Raw genomic sequence first — 20,792 nt, 5'->3', positions numbered from 1 at the left:
TAACTGTAATGCAGTTGATGACGATGATATGAAGATGTATTGGGGTTGACGTCCATGCAAGCGTTACACACCGGTTTTTACACAGTGTGAAAGACACAAACAATAGCCTAAATATAAGATAATTTTGCTGGGGGGCAATTGGGAGAATCGGGATGTAGGTGGGAAAACGGTGTAGCCTTTTTACTTCATGCTATCTTGGCTGACCAATTTATTTGATGTGTATGACAGTTATCCCAAGCGCAAGTATTATGAAAGCTCTGACTTCTGCCGAGGCCGCATCACAGTAAATGATTTACAGCCACTTCTGATCTGGATTGACCATGCAGAGCCTTTTACAATAGCAGGGGAGATGATCATTTTTGTGGGGGAATGATATTTATGCCTCTTTCTCACTCATCATTATTCACGATGCATTCAGGATTATCCGTAATCATGGTAGTATCCACATTAATGTAGAAGTGTTTAAAAACATATCATATTCTTATTTACAAAAAAGCGACTCCAAAATGACACAAAATATTATTTACCATTCATTTCTATTGGGCACAAAATAATCTGAAACACAACCCCAACTAACAGCAAATGCATCCAACAACTTTGTAGATTCACAAGCTTGATGTAATCATTGCATGCTGGGAATATGGGACCAAATACAAAACATTTGACTACTTCAATACATTTAATAAGTGAATTTGTCCCAATATTTTTGGTCCCCTAAAATGAAGTGACTATGTACAAAAAGTGCTGTAATTTCCAAATAGTTCACCCGATATGGATGAAAATACCCTCAAATTAAAGCTGAAATCTGCACTTTAACCACATTGTCATTGTATCATTTCAAATCCAACATGCTGGAGTAGAGCCAAAACAACAAAATATGTGTCACTGTCCCAATACCTTTGGCGCTCACCGTATTTCCATTGTTAGAGCAGTCACTTGGCTATTTTTGCAATATAATATATTATCTTTGGTTTAAATAGTAGATCAATTTCAATGATGTATGAATAGAGGGGTATGCCAGAAATGCAGGAATTCCTGCTCAATCAAGAAAAATAATGTCCCTACTTCATTGGCCTGTGTTATTAGACAGTATTATTGTATATACCGTATGATCACATACATTCAGTGTGTTCGCCAGGAGAAGGCGTCTCTTCCTCAAGCAGCACATCATGCTGCCATTGAATAGAATACCATTAGTGTCATTCAAAGCTTGCATGATGCAGACAATGTGAAGATGCGCGGCTCTAGTGTAACTCAACAGTTCTGTTACTTTGTCCTGTGTAGGAGTGTAACCGATGTGAAATGGCTAGTTAGTTAGCGGTGGTGCGCGCTAATAGCGGTTCAATCAGTGACGTCACTCGTTCTGCGACCTTAAGTAGGGTTTCCCCTTGCGTGGCAAGAGCCGCGGCTTTTGTGGCGCGATGGGTAACAATGCTTCGGTGGGTGTCAGTTGTTGATGTGAGCAAGGGTTCGAGCCCAGGTTGGGGCGAAGAGTGGGACAGAAGCTACACTGTTACTTTGCACCACCGCTAACAACTAGCCATTTCACATCGGTTACACTCACCCCCCTTTTGACCTCCTCCTTTTCCGCAGCAACCAATGATCCGGGTCAACAGCATCCGTCCCCCTCTTCGCCCCAACCTGGTCTCGATGCTAAGCATCGCGTTAGCTCTCACCACTCTCTAAATGCATTATGTTATCAATATTCACAAATGTCGCCAGGAGTCAGTATAATTCTCAATCATCAGAAGGTATCAGAACTTGAATTGTTTTTGGTAACCTGCAAAAAAGGAGTCGACTTTTCATGGTGTGCTAAACATGTTGTAGAGGAAACATAAAAATCAAATAAAAAATAATAAAAAAGGTTAGGTTTCGATGTCTTGCCAAGGCTGCACTGCAGCATCTACTCACAGGTATTATCCCACTACTGGACAGCACGGGGGATTTGACCTGCTTCGTTTCCGACCTGGGCCGGTGCACCCCTCCTTAGACAACCTGGTGGTCCAGGGCTCCCCCAGGATCACCATATCGATACCGAACTTAGCGTGGACACCCGTTCGACATAGCGTGCTGCAGCCCAGAGCTCCTCAGCTCACTTGATCCACCAACCTCAGCCTCCCAGTGCCTTGGATTACAGGCACATGCCACCGCGCCCGGCGAGAAACTCAGCTGCAGGTAAAGATGATAGAGGTAGGAGTCTGTGACGTAATTACGAAGGACGGCTGTAGGCTATAGTCCTTTACATGGGAAAAACTAAGAAGTGCTGCTGACTATGTTGTAAGAAATAAAATACGGATCATGCTTTACTATACATCGTGGAAGTGTAGTCCTATAGTAAAATAACAGCTGTGACTGACAATGAGTCTGACATATTGTTTATTGTAAATGTATTTAAAAACAGTTTCAGAAATTATATATTTTTTAAAAGTTGAAAAATAATTGTGCTCATTTAGAAATCTGTTTAGGCAAATAAAAAATAGTTATAAACAAAACCCTCCAAAATCTCTATGCTGACTTCATTCACAATGGACAGCAAAGAAAAACGTACATAATAGATTATGCTAAAAAACAAGAAGACTCATGAATCAATACATCTTCCAGCCCCCTATGGGCTATTATCAACATTGTAAAACATTTATAATCCTCTATTACTCAAACAGTAAAGCTACAGACAATTCAACGTCTTGGTCCAGCACAGGGAAAATTAGAGAGGAACAAGGGGTCATTTCTCCAGGACCTGAAGCTCAATACCAGAGCCATCTTCTTCTATACAGAGAACAAAACAACAACATACACATCAGACATGTCAGACCATTCATTCTACAGCAGACCGTAAAGATGGAATAGTTAATATGGGTTTTGAAGGACAAAATGTTTATGTCAATCAACTGTTTATGACAAAGGACATTCCATTTCAATTTACGGATCTGAAGAATAGAATATGTGAGAGCAATTAGTTGTAGGTCTATCCAGTCCTTTGGGGTCTGTGAACACTGAATGAGTGTTAGTTGTGGGGAGCTAGGAACCTAAATTGAACTGGGATGCATTCAGTTCGATGAAATGTTTTCTACGTTGTGTGACGGTTTGTACTGAATGACACGTTTCCCCAAATCGTTCCTGTAAAGCTACAGACAATTCAACGTTTGAGTAAGATCTGTCCATTTGGTGCATGTGGCAGCAGCCATTCTGATAGTGTACCCCAACCTACAGCCCAATCCCTCCTTTTTTTTTTCGAATGGTCGTTCAGAACAGCACCTTTTCTGTTTAATTCAAATCAAATTGAATTGTTTTGGTCACATACACATGATTAGCAGATGTTAATGTGAATGTAGCAAAATGCTTGTGCTTCTAGTTCCAACAGTGCAGTAATATCTAACAAGTAATCTAACAATTCCACAACTACCACAATTTTCCTGTACTGCTAAACATTCAAAATGTACCAGGTACTTTGGGTTGTCAGGGAAAATGTATGGAGTAAAAAGTATAACATTTTCTTTAGGAATGTAGAAAAGTAAAAGTTGTAAAAAATATGAATAGTAAAGTGAAGTACAGATACCCCAAAAAACTACTTAAGCAGTACTTTAAAGTATGTTTACTTCAGTACTATACACCACTGTCTCTCATTGACCTCGTAGAAAAACTCCTTGCTTGGTTGGAGAAAAAAATAAAAACTGCTGGAGGGAGATAGATTTTCCACCGAGTTGGGCCTCTCTCTTCCTCTTACTCTTCTGTATTGATGGTGCGTTCAAGACAAAAAATGTTTAGGTATGCAGTGAAGTAAAAGTAAAAGTTGTCAAAAATATAAGTAGTAAAATAAAGTACAGATACACCAAAAAAATACTTAAGTAGTACTTTTACATCACTGCTGATTAGCATCCTATTTTAATTTAACTAGGCAAGTCAGTTAAGAACAAATTCTTATTAACAATGACGGCCTACACCGGCCAAACCCAGACGATGCAGGGCCAATTGTGCGCTGCCCTATGGGACTCCCAATCACGGCCGGTTATAATACAGCCTGGATTCAAACCAGGGTGTCTGTAGTGACGCCTCAACACTTAGATGCAGTGCCTTAGACCGCTGCGCCACTCAGGAGGCCCAACAGTAAGTCAACAGTGTGCTTACTTTACTGCGGGAAAACATTGATATGTTTGCTGTAACGCTCTGGACAGCAGATCATTAGTATAGCTAGTAGGCAAGGTTATGTAACCTTATTTAGTCCTACCTGCTACGGTGGGATTTAAATGAATTGTTATTCACGTATTTGTTTTTGAAGTAGAATTACTGTCATGTTAATGATGCCAAATTGCTAACCTTATTTGCACCTTCTCTATTCCAGAGCCAGTGGGTGTCCGCGAGTCTTATCACCTCTCAATTAGGTAAGCTGTTTCAACCTGGAACACTATTATTCTGCTTTGGTCTGTTTCAGACATTGGAGGAAGTCCTGAAGAGCAGGAGTTTTGTCCCAGGCCAACTCTAACACCTGACTTAAATAATCAACATACCGAATCACGGCGATATAGGGGTGTATTTATATATAATGCAAGCTCCACTCTCAAATTGAAGTTGAACTTGTTGATATAAAATAAAATCAAACAACTTTTCTGTTAAAAATAAATAAATAAATAAAACAGATCTGATGTCTTCAGATGTAAAATTCTTGAGTCCCAAAAACTTTTCTGCCGCAGCCACAATAATGTCCAGTTTCTTCGACTTCTTTGAGACTTGTGCTGTACAGTTTATAACTGTTGTCATGCCCTGACCAGTATAAGGGGTTATTTGTTATTGTAGTTTGGTCAGGACGTGGCAGGGGTGTGTTTGTTTAGAGTGTTTCGGGGTTTGTTGGGCTATGTTTTTGTAAGTCTATTTCTATGTTAGTTCTAGTATGTCTATTTCTATGTGGTGTTTGTTGGGTTGACCTTCAATTGGAAGCAGCTGCTCCTAGTTTCTTCTAATTGAAGGTCCTATTTAAGAGGGGTGTTTTTCTATGGGATTTTGTGGGTAGTTGCTTCCTTGTTTAGCCCAGTTCGCCCTGTGCCAGCACTCCGCTCGTGCAGGGCTAGGATTACCATCCAGCCAGGACGGCTTGTGCAGGAGGTGCACTCCAGACCTCCAGTGCCTACTCATGGCCCGGTGTATCCAGTTCCTGCTCCTCGCACTAGCCCTGAGGTGCGTGTCTCTAGTCTGGCGCCTCCAAAGCCAGCACAACGCACCAGGCCTCCAGAGCGTCAGCCCAGTCCAGCTCGTCCTGCTCTTCGCACTAGCCCTGTGGTGCGTGTCCCTAGTCTGGCGCTTCCTAAGCCAGCCCCACGCATCAGGCCTTCAGTGTGCAGTCCCCGTCCAGAGCTTCCGGCAACAGTGCCCCGTTCAGAGTGTCCGGCAACAGTGCCCCGTTCAGAGTGTCCGGCGACAGTGCCCCGTTCAGAGTGTCCGGCGACAGTGCCCCATCCAGAGTGTCCGGCGACAGTGCCCCGTCTAGAGACGGCCCACAGTCCAGAGCCAGCAGAGACGACCCACAGTCCGGAGCCGACAGAGACGACCCACAGTCCGGAGCCGACAGAGACGACCCACAGTCCGGAGCCGACAGAGACGACCCACAGTCCGGAGCCGACAGAGACGGCCCACAGTTCGGAGCTCCCAGAGTCGCCCTCCAGTACGAGGTCTCCAGCGACGCGCATCAGCCCAAGGTCTTCAGCGATGCGCCTTAGTCCAGAGACTTCGGGAAGGGTAAAATATAATAAACAGTTAGCGGGGGTGCACAGGTTAGGTTCGGGAGTAAGGCCCGGAGCCTGAGCCACCTCCGTAGGAGGAGGTTGGGGGGAGGGGGTGTAGCACAAGAACCGTCGGTGACGGTGGCCACTCTCCCTTCCCTCCCTTTAGTTTGGGATTATTTTTGTGTTGGGTTTATTTTTGTGTTTTTGTTTAAGGTGCATCCGGGGTCTGCACCTTTGGGGGGGGGGGGGGGGGGGGGGGTACTGTCATGTCCTGACCAGTATAAGGGGTTATTTGTTATTGTAGTTTGGTCAGGACGTGGCAGGGGTGTGTTTGTTTAGAGTGTTTCGGGGTTTGTTGGGTTATGTTTTTGTTAGTCTATTTCTATGTTAGTTCTAGTATGTCTATTTCTATGTGGTATTTGTTGGGTTGACCTTCAATTGGAAGCAGCTGCTCCTAGTTGCTTCTAATTGAAGGTCCTATTTAAGAGGAGTGTTTTTCTATGGGATTTTGTGGGTAGTTGCTTCCTTGTTTAGTGTTTGTTGCACCTGACAGGACTGTTTCGTTCTTTTTGTATATGTATTTAGTTGTTTCTCCTTCTTCAAATAAGAAGATGAGTGTACATATTCCCGCTGCATTTTGGTCCAATCCTTACGACAACTGTGGCAATGAACGCAACAAAATCCACCTTTTTAACAAACCTTATCTTTTGTCTGACAGCAAACATTTACTACAGTCTGTGATGTATCCACTACCATATCTTTGCTAGCATCACTTATTTTCTCAATTCTTTTAATCACCGCATAGGAGATTCGATTGACAGCTCTAACTGTTGCCACCTCAATTTCCTTCACCCTTACAGGGCACTTCAGGAACTCAGGATCATGATCCCCACCACAATTGCAACACCATCGTTCTTCTACACACCGTTCTTAAGTATATTCTGTTCGTCTGCACACACTTGAAACATGGCCAAATTAAACATTTTACATTGCAGTGGTTTGAAAATGAAAGCTCTTACGTCATATCTTACATAACCAAGCTTCACATGCGTAGGTATTTGCTCTTGATCAAAAAACAACAGAACAGACAGACTTTCTTATTTTTCTCCATTTGCCCAGCGGGTCAGACGCCAGAAACCAACCACACCAGGAATTCTCTTCAGGTATTCAGCCTGAACATCTGTCGTCACCCCTGAGATGACTCCTTTGCTGGGTGCTCTACTCAGAAGTTCAAAACTTCTGTTGTCTGGATTCTTTTGAGGCCCACTGCAATCTTCCTCAGCTCTTCAGATATACACTCCTGGTCACTCTGACAGACTCCACTTTTCCAAGCGCATAGTTCACCATTTGACACCTCAAACGGGTTTCCCACATGCATCCTTAACTCAACAAATGCCTCAAAAAAAATTGACAGATAAAACGCATCCCAACAAGAAGCGATTCATTATCATTTACACATGTATCCTCTACTCCAATTTTAGACAATTTCCCTTTTGTTCCAGTTTTCGTTATTACTACTACCAAATTTACTTGACGCGCTGCTTAATTCGAACTCAGCATCCACTTCCGCCAACTTCCACCACTCGTGCTCTGATGCCTTTAGGTTCCTCTCCATCTGTAGGCTATTGTACTGGCCTGTGTGGTAGTCTTTCATATGTGTCGTAGTATTGCTTAGTTTATCATTTGTGTCAACTTTGAGTTCAATCTAAGCCACAGATTATTAACTTCCTCCATTTTGTATTTGTCCTATCGACGCAGACCCGAATTCATTCAAGCAGCACTTTGAGAGCAAGCATCCCAAGTCTACCATGGTCCCAGTACTGGTTGATGTGCAAGCCTAAGTGTACCATCATTCACACACACAGTAGACATAGTGTAAACCACCATGTTGTCAACAAAAGGCTGTCCTCAATGCTTAAGTTGTATTGCCTATGGCTCAATTTGTGGATATGCTGTGATCACTCATCGTCTTTAATGTTGTGATTCACAGACACACGATGACCACGATTTGAATGCTGCAACTGAGACGGAATGAAATTGAGGGACACACGCGAGACCCCGAGTATGACTGAACATGGGCCGGATAGTTGTGATAACGACCTAAAAGAGGTGCAGAAGCACACCAGCACCCCATTCTATGTGTATTCCATGGCCAACCATCTCTCTGACTACACCTTATTCCACACTGTAGCACTCACTTCGTTAATCATAAAGCGCTTTGAGAGGCTGGTTATGGCACACATTAACTCCACCATCCCAGCCACTCTAGACCCACTCCAATTTGCATACCGGCCCAACAGATCCATAGACGACGCAATCTCATTTGCTCTCCCTCACCCACCTAGATAAGAGGAATACCTATGTGAGAATGCTGTTCATTGACCACAGCTCAGCATTCAACACCATTGTCCCCTCCAAGCTCGTCATCAAGCTTAGTACTCTGGCTCTGAACGCCTCCCTCTGCAACTGGATCCTGGACTCCCTGACATCATCTCCACCACGCTGACACAGGGGTGTGTGCTTAGTCCCCTCCTGTACTCCCTGTTCACCCACGACTGCGTGGCCATGCACAACTCCAACGCCATCAAGTTCGCTGACAACTCAACGGTGGAAGGCCTGACCAGGCCTACAGGGGGGAGGTCAGTGACCTGGCAGTGTGGTGCTGGAGCAACAACATCTCCCTCAATGTCAGCAAGATCAAGGAGCTGATCATGGACTACAGGAAACGGGGGTGAGCACGCCCCCATCCACATCGACGGGGCGGCAGTGGAGCAGGTAGCTACTGCTACTCTCTGTTTATCATATATGCATAGTCTCTTTAACCATATCTACATGTACATACTACCTCATTCAGCCCGACTAACCGTTGCCTGTATGTAGCCTTGCTACCGTGTATATAGCCTCGCTACTGTTATTTTTCTGACAGGTCTGACAGGTCTGCCTGTCTGATTTGTAAAAAACAATGTATAGTTTTGCACTTGAGCATGTATAATTCATGGTCTTTTTACTGTTGTTTTTATTTCTTTACTTACCTATTGTTCACCTTATACCTTTTTGTTGTTGTTGAAATTGCACTGTTGGTTAGAGCCTGTAAGTAAGCATTTCACTGTAAGGTCTACACATGTTGTATTCGGCGCACATGACAAATAAACTTTGATTTGAGATAGCTTCAAGTTCTTTTGCGTCCAAATCACTTAAAATGGTCCAAACGCACATGCAACAGTCATGAAGAAGGTGCGACAGTGCCTCTTCCCCCTTAGGAGGTTGAAAAAGTTTGGCATGGTCTCTCAGCAGATCCTCAAAAGGTTCTACAACTGTACCACTGAGAGCATATTAACTGGCTTCATCAGTGCTTGGTATGGCACTAGCAACACCCTTAATCGCATGGGGCTACAGAGCAGGAATGGAGCTACAGTGCAGACAGCCCAGTACATCACTGGGGCCATCCAGGACCTCTATATCAGGCGGTGTGAAAAGAAGGCCCGGAAAATCGTTAAAAACCTTAACCACCCAAGCCATAGACGATTTTGTCTCCTGCCGCATGGCAAGAGGTACCGGTGCATCAAGTCTGACACCAACAGGCTCTTGAACAGCTTGTATCCCCAAGCAATACGACTGATACAGTAAATAGCTACACAGACTATCTGAGTTAACCTTGTATGTTTATTGACCTTTTATTTCAGTTTCACTGTCTCTATGCACACTCAAAGGGCCCTACACACTCACACACACTGGATACCCTCATTGTGAAGAAAGTGGATTTGTGGCATTTATAGCCACAGTGATTAATTGTACAGCACAAGTGTCTAATAAGTCCAAAAAGCTGGATATCATTATATCTGCAGCCAAAAACGTTTTTGGAGCTCCAAGACTTCACGGTAGAAGCACAAAAATAACTATTGTCGCTAGGAAATGTTTTGCCCTCACAGGAGGCTTCTGAGCCTGATTAGAATGAGATTTTTACAGAAAAGCAGGTTAATTTTGTTTAGTTAATAAATGTTTTGGTAGTTTGTATCATATTTTATAATTTTTTGCCCAACTGTTTTCCTTTTTGGATCCTTATTATTCACCAGCACAGTAGGTGGCGGAATGCACATGTAATTGTTGCGAAAGCCATTACACCATAGAAGAAGAAGAAGCAGCCGCAGCAGCTGAATCGTCTGGAAACGGAAATACGTAAACAAGCTGCGTCTGTTTGTCGACCACCAAAGTAGTACTCTATTTTTGTTAGAACATTTTGTACAGAAAACATACAACTATGGCTATGCAAGCAGCTAAACGAGCTAATGTAAGTTCACATCTATCATGTTTTTGTTGTGTTGAAATGATAGCTACAATCAACTGAGTCAGGTTTACTATCTAGAAATACAGAATTAGCGTGGTAGCTGGATGGCTGACGACGCGTACTGTTAGCTAGCTAGCTCACTTAGCGACGTTAACGTTATTAAGAAACGCTAAATAAAGGCGGATGGCTTCATCGATTAATTTGTATTTTATGAAGACATTAACTATAAAACACAACTTAAATGTAATTTTTGGAGGGAAATTAAAGCTAACTGCGAGTTGGCTAGCTAGTTAACGTTAGCTAGTAGTAGCTTGTTTTCAACTGAGTAACTAACGTTAGTAACGTTAACATTACTGTTTATAACTTGGCACAGTTGTTGATACTTATTTCACTTGATTTTGTTGTAAATAAAGCCCCGTTTGCACCGGCACTTAAAATTAGGGCCAAATTAGAGTTGCCTCGAATGTAATTCTCAAATTCGAGCTGGGTCGAAGGAAACCCAGGCCTGCGCAGCCCAGTTTCACAACTTGTGCCAGCTCAATTAGAATTCGGGCTGGTGACGCCTTTATTATGCTACCACCAAGCTGATCACTGCTGGATGCGCCACAGCGGTCTAAGGCACTGCATCTCAGTGCTAGAGGCGTCACTACAGACCCTGGTTCGATTCCACACAGTATCACAACCGGCCGTAATTGGCAGTCTGATAGGGCAGCCCACAATTGGCCCAGCATCGTCCGGGGTAGGCCATCATTGTAAATTAGAGTTTGTTCTTAAATAACTTGCCTAGTTAAATAAAACTAGTGGTGCATGACTCCGACCCTTGTCATTGGAGTCGTAGGAGTCAACTCTGGCTCTACTCCCTAAACACGCTGAAACAATGCACACACAATATTATTATACCTTTATTTCAACAAGGAACACAGACTGAGACCAAGGTCTCTTTTACAGCTGTGCCCTGCGTATATATGTTTACACACAAAGTTTAAGTACAATGATTAAGAAACTACACAAGACAAACAAAACGATCACAGATAACACCAACAAAAATACAGCAACAGATTACATTTACACACAGGTTATACCCCTAACAGCACAATAACTTGCATTACCCGAAACGGTTACAAGCAATCCAAAAATAAAAATCCTCCAATAAATATTTAAAATGGGCAAGGGGGACAAGAGTCTCAAGTTTAAGCTTAGTCTGCAGGCTATTCCATAGGCAAGGAGCGTAACAGGAAAAGGCAGCCATTCTCAACTCTGTGGAAATCGCATGGGCCTCAAGTGTAATCCATGCTTGAGACCTGGCTTTAGGAATTATAATTCTAATATTGATGAGTGATGATAAATAAGAAGGTAGCTTATTCAGAAGTGCTTTATAGACAAACACGAGAGCATGTTGTTCTCGTCTCACGGACAGTGAAGTCCAACCCACATTTTGATATAAAACACAGTGGTGAGTTCTGTAGCTAGCACCCGTAATAAACCTAAGTGCGCAATGATAAGTAGCATCCAGCGATGTAAGTGTTGATGCCGTAGCATGCATGTAAATAATATCCCCATAATCTATAACAGACAAAAGTAGCTTGCACAATTTGTCTTCTATTTGTAGAGGACAAACATGTCCTGTTTATATAGAGGAAGCCTAGCTTGATTTTTAGCCGTTTACAAAGTTCCAATACACCATCTCATTATTATGGAGTCCTACTAGGAAGACTACATTTGTGTTCTAGTGGAATGACATGACCATGACGCTGCCCATTTGCCTATAAAAGGCCTATTTTTGTTTGAATATAGAAGGTGATGTGTGAACTAGAATATTAGTGATATTTCTTCTGTGTGAAGCTTTGACGGATCCCATTGGATGATGTGTGCACTCTACGCTGATAAGCCTATTCTTTTGCGTGTTATAGCCTTGTTCAGACAGGCATTACTAGAGATGTTGGTTCTGTAATTATTATCCAAGCATGTGTGTTATTCCAGACGATGATTCACACAGGATTTGTTTTTCCAAAATGCCCCTTGTAATTATTTTTCTTCAAATTGAATTGACTCTTATAACAGAAGCCTGGAGGTTATTGTAGCCGTGAAGATATTTCACCGTCATGTCTAGATGATAACAGGCTACACTGATAACTCGTGCTTGGCTGCCGTATGTATAGTTCTCCCATAATATTTACATTGATGAAGTGTGCTCATAATCATTACTTTAGCGATCTATCCTTGGTAGATGTCCTTCCTGATAACAATGCCCCACATCCTGCTGATTTGCGCTTCTGAACCGCGTTTGCACTTGACTATGTTTATGGATGAGAAAGTGAACTTGCCATTTCCAACTAGTTTAGCGGGGAGGCTGCTTTGCGATCTATTGCCTAGGACATTGCTCTTCAACCCTGTTTGTGGAGATCTACCATCCTGTAGGTTTTCACTCCAACCCAAAACTAGTGCATCTGATTCAACAATTAGCTGGTTGATAAACTGAATCAGGTTAGTTATAACTTGGGTTGGAGTAAAAACCTACAGTAAGGTAACTCTCCAGGAACAGGGTTGGTGAGCCCTGACCTAGGACATCAACAGCCATCCAGTCTTTCATTAAATAAGCTATAGGCAATACTTTTTATTGCACATTTAGGCCTAATTAAACTGATGCATTTGGTAATGTTCGACTTCAATTCACTGACACTATGAAGAATAGCTTAGCCATTCTCATTGATAGCCTAATATATACTGTTGGTGAATTTACGAGGCATTGCTAAATACAGATTACCAAGATATCGTCTATGCGCACGGTTCTGACTCTGCCTGGCCTGATCCGCTCTCCCTCGCCTGCTCCGCTTTCTTTTTACTATGAAGAACGCTGGTGTCTGTTGCATGTAGAATAGCTCTGCCTACTCATTGATAGCCCCTACTTTAGTGAACTTACGCGAGACATTGCAAGCCAAGAAATACAGCATTGCGATAGAACTGTCCATCGGTAATCAAAAGATGTAGGCTGTCTGCCTGCCTGACTGGTTGCCGACAAGCCTGGCTGTGCCCCTCCAATCTCTCTCCCTTGCTAGCTCGCTCTTTCTTTGCTGTCCTGGTGAGGGTGAATTAAATTCTCCAATATCATGCTAGCAATATTAGCGAAGCCAGCTGCAGTCACATATTGGCTACCTATCAACATAACATATTTTATTTCTGGAGGCAGTAGAAATGCAATTTGAGCCAGCCCAACCTGGGTTGATTTCAAAGTGCCAATGGAAACATGGCTTAAATGGAGCTTATCAGTTATGAATTCTGTTTCCTTTGCAGATTCGATTACCACCTGAAGTCAACAGAATACTCTACATTAGAAATCTACCATATAAGATCACAGCTGAAGAAATGTACGACATCTTTGGGAAATATGGACCAATACGACAGATTCGAACGTAAGTCAAAGATTGTTGCTCTGGATGGGATCAGCCCGATTCTAGGTATTATCTTCTTGTGTGTAGTCTGCAGAACTGTGGCAGGTGTTCAACCACAAAGTCTCATCCTTGTCTTTTATGTCTCTTGTTGTGCCCTGTTTTTCAGTGGAAACACACCAGAATCAAGAGGGACAGCTTACGTGGTCTACGAGGACATCTTTGATGCCAAGAACGCCTGCGATCACCTGTCTGGATTCAATGTCTGTAACAGATATCTTGTAGTTTTATACTACAATGCAAACAGGGTACGTAGACCTATGTATGATCTATTATATCAAGGACCTGGCAAAGTCTCTTACCATTGTCGATAAATCATCTCAAAGGGGTATCTAGTAGGGATTAATAACTTTCATCGCTTTGTAGATAGAGAAATTATACTGAACAAACAGTGTAGTCAATGCTGGTACTTTACATTTTACCCTGTAGGTGTCTGGAGGAAGTCCAGCTCTGTGATCATTTTAATTAAACTGAGACAAAGCAATTTGTTGCCACGAGCAACAGGGTGAACCACAGATATTGCAGACAAGTGATGCAAGATGATGCACTCACAGAAGATTTGCATGGGTGCGCTACTGCGCGTCACTCTGCAGCAATGTGAAGCTGCGGGACCAATACATCGGAGAAGTTTAGCCTCCCTCATCGCACTGGTTATGACCAACGTACCGTCTCCGTAACGTGATCCGCAGTTTTAACAACTCGCGCTGATCTATGAGACGTGATATACCGCACGCAAAAGGCAGCATGTCTGCGAACAAAGGCTAGCTTGAAGCAGCGTAGTTTTGCCCTTTTAGTCTATGTTTCTTGGCAGCCAGAGCATTGCAGAGACATAGATTCACAGAAACGCATAATATCAAATATAAATTCACAAATCTCCAATAATAGTAAAACTAAATAGGAAAATGGCCCTTGGAAAATCCCTTTTGGATCGGTGCCTTGCCGGCGTCTCAGGGAGGGTGGGGTCGAGCACACCCGCTGACCAGAGCGACCATTTGTGGTGTTTATAAAAATATATATTAGTAGGAAAATGGCAACTCACCCTGGCCTGCACACGTTGAAAGGTTGTCTCACATTTTAGGCGTGTATTTAAAAAAAGACAAAGTACATTCTACATTGGATGATCTAGCTAGCTGTATTGATCACTTCACTTGCTATACTCCCAATTTCATTGGACATTTGATACAATTACAAGGTTACTTACCCGTAAAATGTTTAGCTTTAAGAAAAGTTTCATGTTTACGGATAAAACCAGAGAAAATCGCAGCTATTGCGTCACTGACGTTTGTGGCCACACATCTCGTCACGCTCCCAGTGCAGCACCCTGAAAACCACGTTGACGGAGGTATGTCGGTACGCTCTCGTCACGCTGTCTATGTAGTTTCACTGCTCGTTGTTGTGGAAGTCGGCCCGATATTGCAGTTTACTATGTACATCACTGACTCTACCATTAAGGAGATAATGTGAGGTAAATGTTGTAATCAATGTAAAAAGAAATTGCCTGACAGGTCTGCCTGTCTGATTTGTAAAAAACAATGTATAGTTTTGCACTTGAGCATGTATAATTCATGGTCTCCATGTCACGCTTTCTCTCACAGGCGTTCCAGAAGATGGACACAAAGAAGAAAGAGGAGCAGCTGAAGCTTCTGAAGGAGAAATACGGCATCAACACAGATCCCCCAAAATAGACTCACCTTTTTCCCCTTTTCCCCATTTCCCCATTGTCCTTCCCTGGTACAGAATGTTCATTTTGACAAGTGTGAAATTGTTTGTCGCAAAATTTAGCATGCAGGTATTTTCTACTTTTGTTAGATTTCATTGCGTTTGGCAGGCTTGTTTGTCTTTTTACTTAATTGGTTTCTGTGGTGCATATTGAACACATACCGTCTCTGAAAAATCTTCCACAAAATGTATGCATCAAAAATCTATTCATACAAATTCACTTTTAGATTTCAGATTCTGTCAAATAAACGTATTTCGGTAAAATGGTCCTTTTTATAGAAGCTGCTGGCCATACGTCTTGCACGAATGCACATCTGTTATAGCACTCTTGGTGAAAAAGTAACGAGGTCCAGGTCAAAGTAGAGGTATAGGTCACGATCGTTGCATACAGGCACACACGACTGCCTGCAGTTCTATTGTATATTATATACACACAATGCGCGGGGTCTTTCACACTATCCTGAACCGGGGATCTTTGCAGTCAGTATTTCACAGTATAACATCAGCCTGCTTTATTTTCACATAACTTTGTCTCAGCTAACACCATATTTGTCATGGGGGTAGTTCAGCTCGTATTTAGAGAACTGAGATGTTCTGGAAGTTGGTAGATCTATACCCAAGACATCAACAAGAGGACAATCTCTACCATTGGTTTGCCTGCGTATTCTAATATCACTAACACAAGTGACATCTGGTGGCTATATGCAGTACACTTTCAGAAAACAGCCCATAGATATTTTATTAGTTTAAATCACAACACGAGTAGTGCAGCCATGTTATCAGGGACACAATACATGCTACATGTACAAAATAATCCTTTAGTTGACACTGTTGCCTTTGCTTACATTTGGTATCTGATTAATAATAATTTTAAGTACAAACATTTCTGGGCAAAGATGTTCATGTGAAGTTTCAGATTACAAACGGTCAGACTAATTTCTTGAGGAATGATGGTGGACTTGGTCTTGATATCGCAGTCAATTTGAAAATAAATGAATCAAATAACTCCTCCCAAATGTGCAGATGGCATGTGAAACGAAATGGGTAGTTAGTTACCAAATTGCAACTAGTGATTTATATAAGCCTTGTCTGCAATCTTTAAACAAGGCAACAGTAAACATGTCCTCCCACACCAATGATGCAGCGCCCTCCCTTGGTTCAATTGGGATCGTATGACAAACACATTTCTGTTAATTTCTATAGCGCCTGCCTAGGTCCATTCAGTGTAATTTAGTAAACGCTGGATCTCTATGGCAAGACGCATTATTCACCCAAGTTTTGTCCAAATCGGGCCAGAGCTGTCTGAGATTGCGTGTGACCATCGTACGGAGACAGATCCACAGTACCGAGACAATGAAGGTGTACAGGTGAATTACTTAATATTTCCAGTCAAGCTGGGGTCTTAAAGCCTGCTGCCAGATCTGTTTGTGCTGTCTTGCCAACTCCTATGTCGCACCGTGACAAGATGGCACAAACCGATCTGGGACCAGGCCAGGGGTCTCGGGCTATTTCTAAGCTGTTGTTTTTATTGGAGGATAGGATACACTGCACCTGAAAAGGAAGGAGCTACTATACAGTTTGTATGCTTCAGTGAGAGGAATAAAAAAGTAGAAAAAGTTGATCAATAAAGAGGAGCGCGTCGTTGGGTACACTTTGGGCAAACTGTATAGCCTACCAAAACATGGTTTAAGGGTTTTTGTCCTCTTGGCTTGGTTCATAAAGAATGGCATTCACTTGTTCTTTCAACACATTGCTCCTTTTTTGCACTCGTTTTTAACTGAAAGAGACAAACAGTATGAGATAATATTAATCAATGTCTAACACAATGTCGCACTGGCCTTAGATCATTTCCTCTTTATATCTATGAGTGGTATTAATAAACTCATGACAGGAACTTCATTGAATTCAGCACATTGATATGCAACCTGTATCTTCATTGAAGAAACTGTGTGATGACATAGACCAAAACTAAGTGGAGCAATAATACGTAGGATAAAATACACTATAAAACTCTACATTGTTATTGGGCTGCGCTAATTTTCAGATAGATGTTACATTGCCTCTCATTAGTTATGCCTCGTAGGCTATACTTCCCCCGACATTACTGATGAGGTGGTTTTATTTCAATGTATTTCATTTCTTTCGGTCCAAATCAGCCAAATATTTTTCTTGTATTCATACAGACTTGGTTTTGTCGTTAAATATGGCACATTCAATATCTCCTCGTTCAAAATGGGCTCATGAGATGGAAGATTTTAAATAGGGGTATGTTTACTATTATTATTATTAACTATTATTATCTACAAGGAACATGCTCCCACAAAAATAATGTCTTGACAAATCACAAACAATACATCCCATTCATCAATACTTGTGACCTATACTGTAATATGCTTTTCATATTAAAATATTTTATGTTTAACTGTTTAACGGCATTTCGTTGATAGGCTTTGTCTTCGTTATTCTTATAGGATGCAAAATAAGGAGATCATTCTTAAGGCAAAACCTAAAGGCATGCAAATGAACTACATTTATATTCACCAACAGTACAAGCACATTTGGAAGGAAACGTTTGTGATGAATAGGCTACTAATCCATCTCTTTATCTATCCAAATCTAATCTTTTATAAGAATGGATACTTGGTTTATCAGAAACAGTTACGTTACCATAGGAATTTGATTTGGTTGACATTACTCAATATCTGAAACACATAGCTAGCGTCAGTAAACTCAGAACAATAAAGTTGTAGCGTAATTCAACATAGCACATCACTGATGCTCAAGCTCCAGTGGAATGAGTGTATGGAAAATACTTTGCACACTTCACATTTTGGCAGTTGATTTTAAATAATTGAAATATAATATTTATATATCTATATATTTGTGCGTAGTGTGAATATGCAGTGAGTGTGTGGTTTGTTTGTATCTTATGGGGTGTGTGTAGCTCGTTATGTGTGTGTATATGTACGTATAAATTGTTTCTAGCAAATAACATTCTCATGCACACAAGTGTTTCAAACATCAAGAAGCGGATCCATTGAAAGGTAGTCCAAGCATATTTTTTTCAGTGGAAATAGCTGCAAACTGAATGGAACATGAATCTTCTGTGCAGTCTGTGGCGGTTCTCAAGCTCCCCTCTCCTCTATTTCTGCAGGTCACACTGCAGGAGTAATACAATGGAAGGGTCGCTCTTTGCTGCCTCTTTGAACTCGTCCAGTGATATCTGGTCGTCGTTGTTCTTGTCCATCTTGCTGAAGATCTTGTCCACTCGCTGCTCGGGCGTCAGGCCGTCCTCATTCATCTTCATCATGATCACAGTCCCCACCATCTTGTAGATGGCCTTCACAGAGGGGGAGAAATTAGAGTTCAATCATTGTTTACTAAAGTAGAGAAATTTATAGGTCAAACACGTTCTCCGAAAAACCCAACCTGATTTGTATTCAAGGCACCTACTGTACGAGGGCATTAAGGGCAAGAGGAGGAAATGTAAACGTTCAGAAGGAAAAGAGTCAAATCTAAAGTGCAGAACAAAAGGCATTTTTTGAGAAAGACCCCGTAACCATGACTAATATTTCAACACCTTAAACTCATATGACATGAATAGCTGAACCAAAGAGATTTGGTTGCATCCTAAACGGTACCATATTCCCTATATAGTGAACTACTTTTTACCAGAGCCCTATGGGCCCCAATTAAAAGTAGTGTACTACGTAGTGAATAGAATGCCATTTGGGACACAGATTATGATTCAAGCTTAATCTGTACGGGCTGAACTCTACCTCAATGATCTCCAGCATCTCCACTCGTGTGATCTTGCCATCTCCATCTAGGTCGTACATGTTGAAGGCCCAGTTGAGTTTCTGTTCGAAGCTGCCTCGAGATGTAATAGACAGGGCACAGATGAACTCTCTGAAATCGATGGTGCCGTCCCCGTTCTTATCAAAGGTCCTGAATGCATGCTGGGCAAACTTTGAAGCATCTCCGTAGGGGAAAAACTGAAAGAGAGAAAAAGAACAGAAGAGATCCCATTTGTATTAGTTACAAGGGGAACCCCAGCCTCACAAGCAGGTTCATCAATCATTCAAGACGATACCACATGTAGCTGTCTATACCTTTGATATTAGTTCATGGCACATACAGTACATGATGTGCCTGATCGCCATCCTACTAAGCAGTGTGTGTGTGTGTGTGTGTGTGTGTGTGTGTGTGTGTGTGTGTGTGTGTGTGTGCGTGCGTGCGTGCGTGCGTGCGTGCGTGCGTGCGTGCGTGCGTGTGTGTGTATGCATGCATGGGACTCTAAGTAAGTGTATGTCTGACACTCAGTGTGTATGACACCAGCCCCACAGCATATTGTTGAGATCCCGCAGTGGGATGCAATGCGGACCTAAGCTTTATAGTCAGTCTGGGAGAGGGAGATGGAGAGGAGAGATGCATAGAAAAAAGGAGGAAAGGGGCGAGAGAAGTGAAGAGTGAACGAGGGAGAGGAGAGAGCAGAAAGCTCCCTCTGTTCATCAGATGGAAACATCGTGGTGCTTTGACATGTTTAAGCTCTCAGAGTGCAGACTTGTCCAGCCATTGACTTTAACGGTGCCTGCCTGCCTACTTTAGAAGCTATGTTGTCTGCAGCTCAATTGGCTCCCCACTAGGTCTGGTCAAAAGTAGTGCACTTTTCATTGCACCCTGTTCCCCATTAGGGTGGATCCTTGAGTGTTCCTCCCCCCAAACTCACAGCTACAACAAATGCACCCAGTGATTAACAATACACGGTTTAGTGCAAACCCGAAAGGCTTAATAATATAATTTAGAATTCTGCCTAAATCCTCCACTGCTACTTACCCTATATTCCAATTACATTTATAATCAAATGACAAGGACAGCATTAACAAATCATAAATATTTGTCATATTTTTAAGGAGGATGATGTCCTTAAAAGCTCTGTACCAATTAATCATTCTACACAGCTCCTTTTCACTGAAGCTGTTTTTATTGAGTGTTAAATAAACACATATTAGGATTTTTTTCAGAAATCCTGGTTGAAGGATTCTGGATTTCCTGCTTATCCCATACTGATTCTGGGAATATTCAAACTGGGATTTCTGTAAAACATTAACATTTTGGGAAGAATTTTTGACACATCCATTTTCCTATTCCTGGACTTACTGTGGTTCAGACAGTGCCTCCGTGGACAATAAACAGACGGACAGGGTAGAGGCTAATGGGCTGTAAAGAAACACCATGTAAGATATGATGAGTTTCTGTTGCTGTATTCTAGTTGGGAGGCTGTGGTTCAGTTGGGTTCTCCAGGGGAAAAGGCGAATTCATTAGAGCAGACCTTCCACTTGCCCTCTCTGATAGCAGGAGTAGAGGTGTTGGAGAATATGAGCTCTTTTCTGCTCTCAAAACACATGCATTACAATGGGATGTGCCACTGCCAAAGAAATCCCTACAGATCTAATTGTTTTCAAAGTGTTGCTCTGGTTTGTCCTGTAGACGTTTCTCACACTAAAAACAACAAAAACACTCACTCCTTTGAATATAATGAATGTATGAAATGCTCATGAATGTGTTATGAAGATCTTATGAAGGTACCCTTAAAACAAAAGTTACCTTACACTCACTGCCTGTCTT

General features: G+C 42.1%; 2 protein-coding genes across 2 annotated transcripts in view; one reads left to right on the top strand and one right to left on the bottom strand.

Moving 5' to 3' along the window:
- The first annotated feature begins 9,863 nt into the window (after window positions 1–9,863).
- Window positions 9,864–15,428, top strand: sf3b6 (splicing factor 3b, subunit 6). Its single transcript, XM_029733182.1, has 4 exons — window positions 9,864–10,002; window positions 13,291–13,409; window positions 13,555–13,693; window positions 15,041–15,428. The coding sequence occupies exons 1-4, from the start codon at window positions 9,973–9,975 to the stop codon at window positions 15,128–15,130; spliced, it is 378 nt and encodes a 125-aa protein (XP_029589042.1). The 5' UTR covers window positions 9,864–9,972; the 3' UTR covers window positions 15,131–15,428.
- Window positions 15,429–15,874: 446 nt separating this feature from the next.
- Window positions 15,875–20,792, bottom strand: part of vsnl1a (visinin-like 1a) — a 61,191-nt gene continuing 56,273 nt past the window's right edge. The window contains exons 3-4 of the mRNA XM_029733181.1: window positions 18,944–19,159; window positions 15,875–18,504 (exon numbers count right to left, since the gene is read on the bottom strand). Coding sequence (XP_029589041.1) covers window positions 18,307–18,504; window positions 18,944–19,159 — 414 coding nt within the window. The 3' untranslated portion in view covers window positions 15,875–18,306. The remainder of the gene's footprint in view (window positions 18,505–18,943; window positions 19,160–20,792) is intronic.

Source organism: Salmo trutta, chromosome 35, assembly GCF_901001165.1.
Source record: "Salmo trutta chromosome 35, fSalTru1.1, whole genome shotgun sequence".
In the NCBI taxonomy this organism is placed as follows: Eukaryota; Metazoa; Chordata; class Actinopteri; order Salmoniformes; family Salmonidae; genus Salmo; species Salmo trutta.
Note: the sequence above shows the minus strand (reverse complement) of the source record. Positions and strands in the feature narration are given on the sequence as shown.

Bases quoted from the DNA above. Each gene is read 5' to 3' on its own strand.
- sf3b6 (XM_029733182.1), top strand. From the start codon at position 9,973: ATGGCTATGCAAGCAGCTAAACGAGCTAAT. The intron at 13,410-13,554 runs GTAAGTCAAAGA...CCTGTTTTTCAG, and splicing joins CCAATACGACAGATTCGAAC to TGGAAACACACCAGAATCAA. The intron at 13,694-15,040 runs GTACGTAGACCT...TTTCTCTCACAG, and splicing joins TATACTACAATGCAAACAGG to GCGTTCCAGAAGATGGACAC.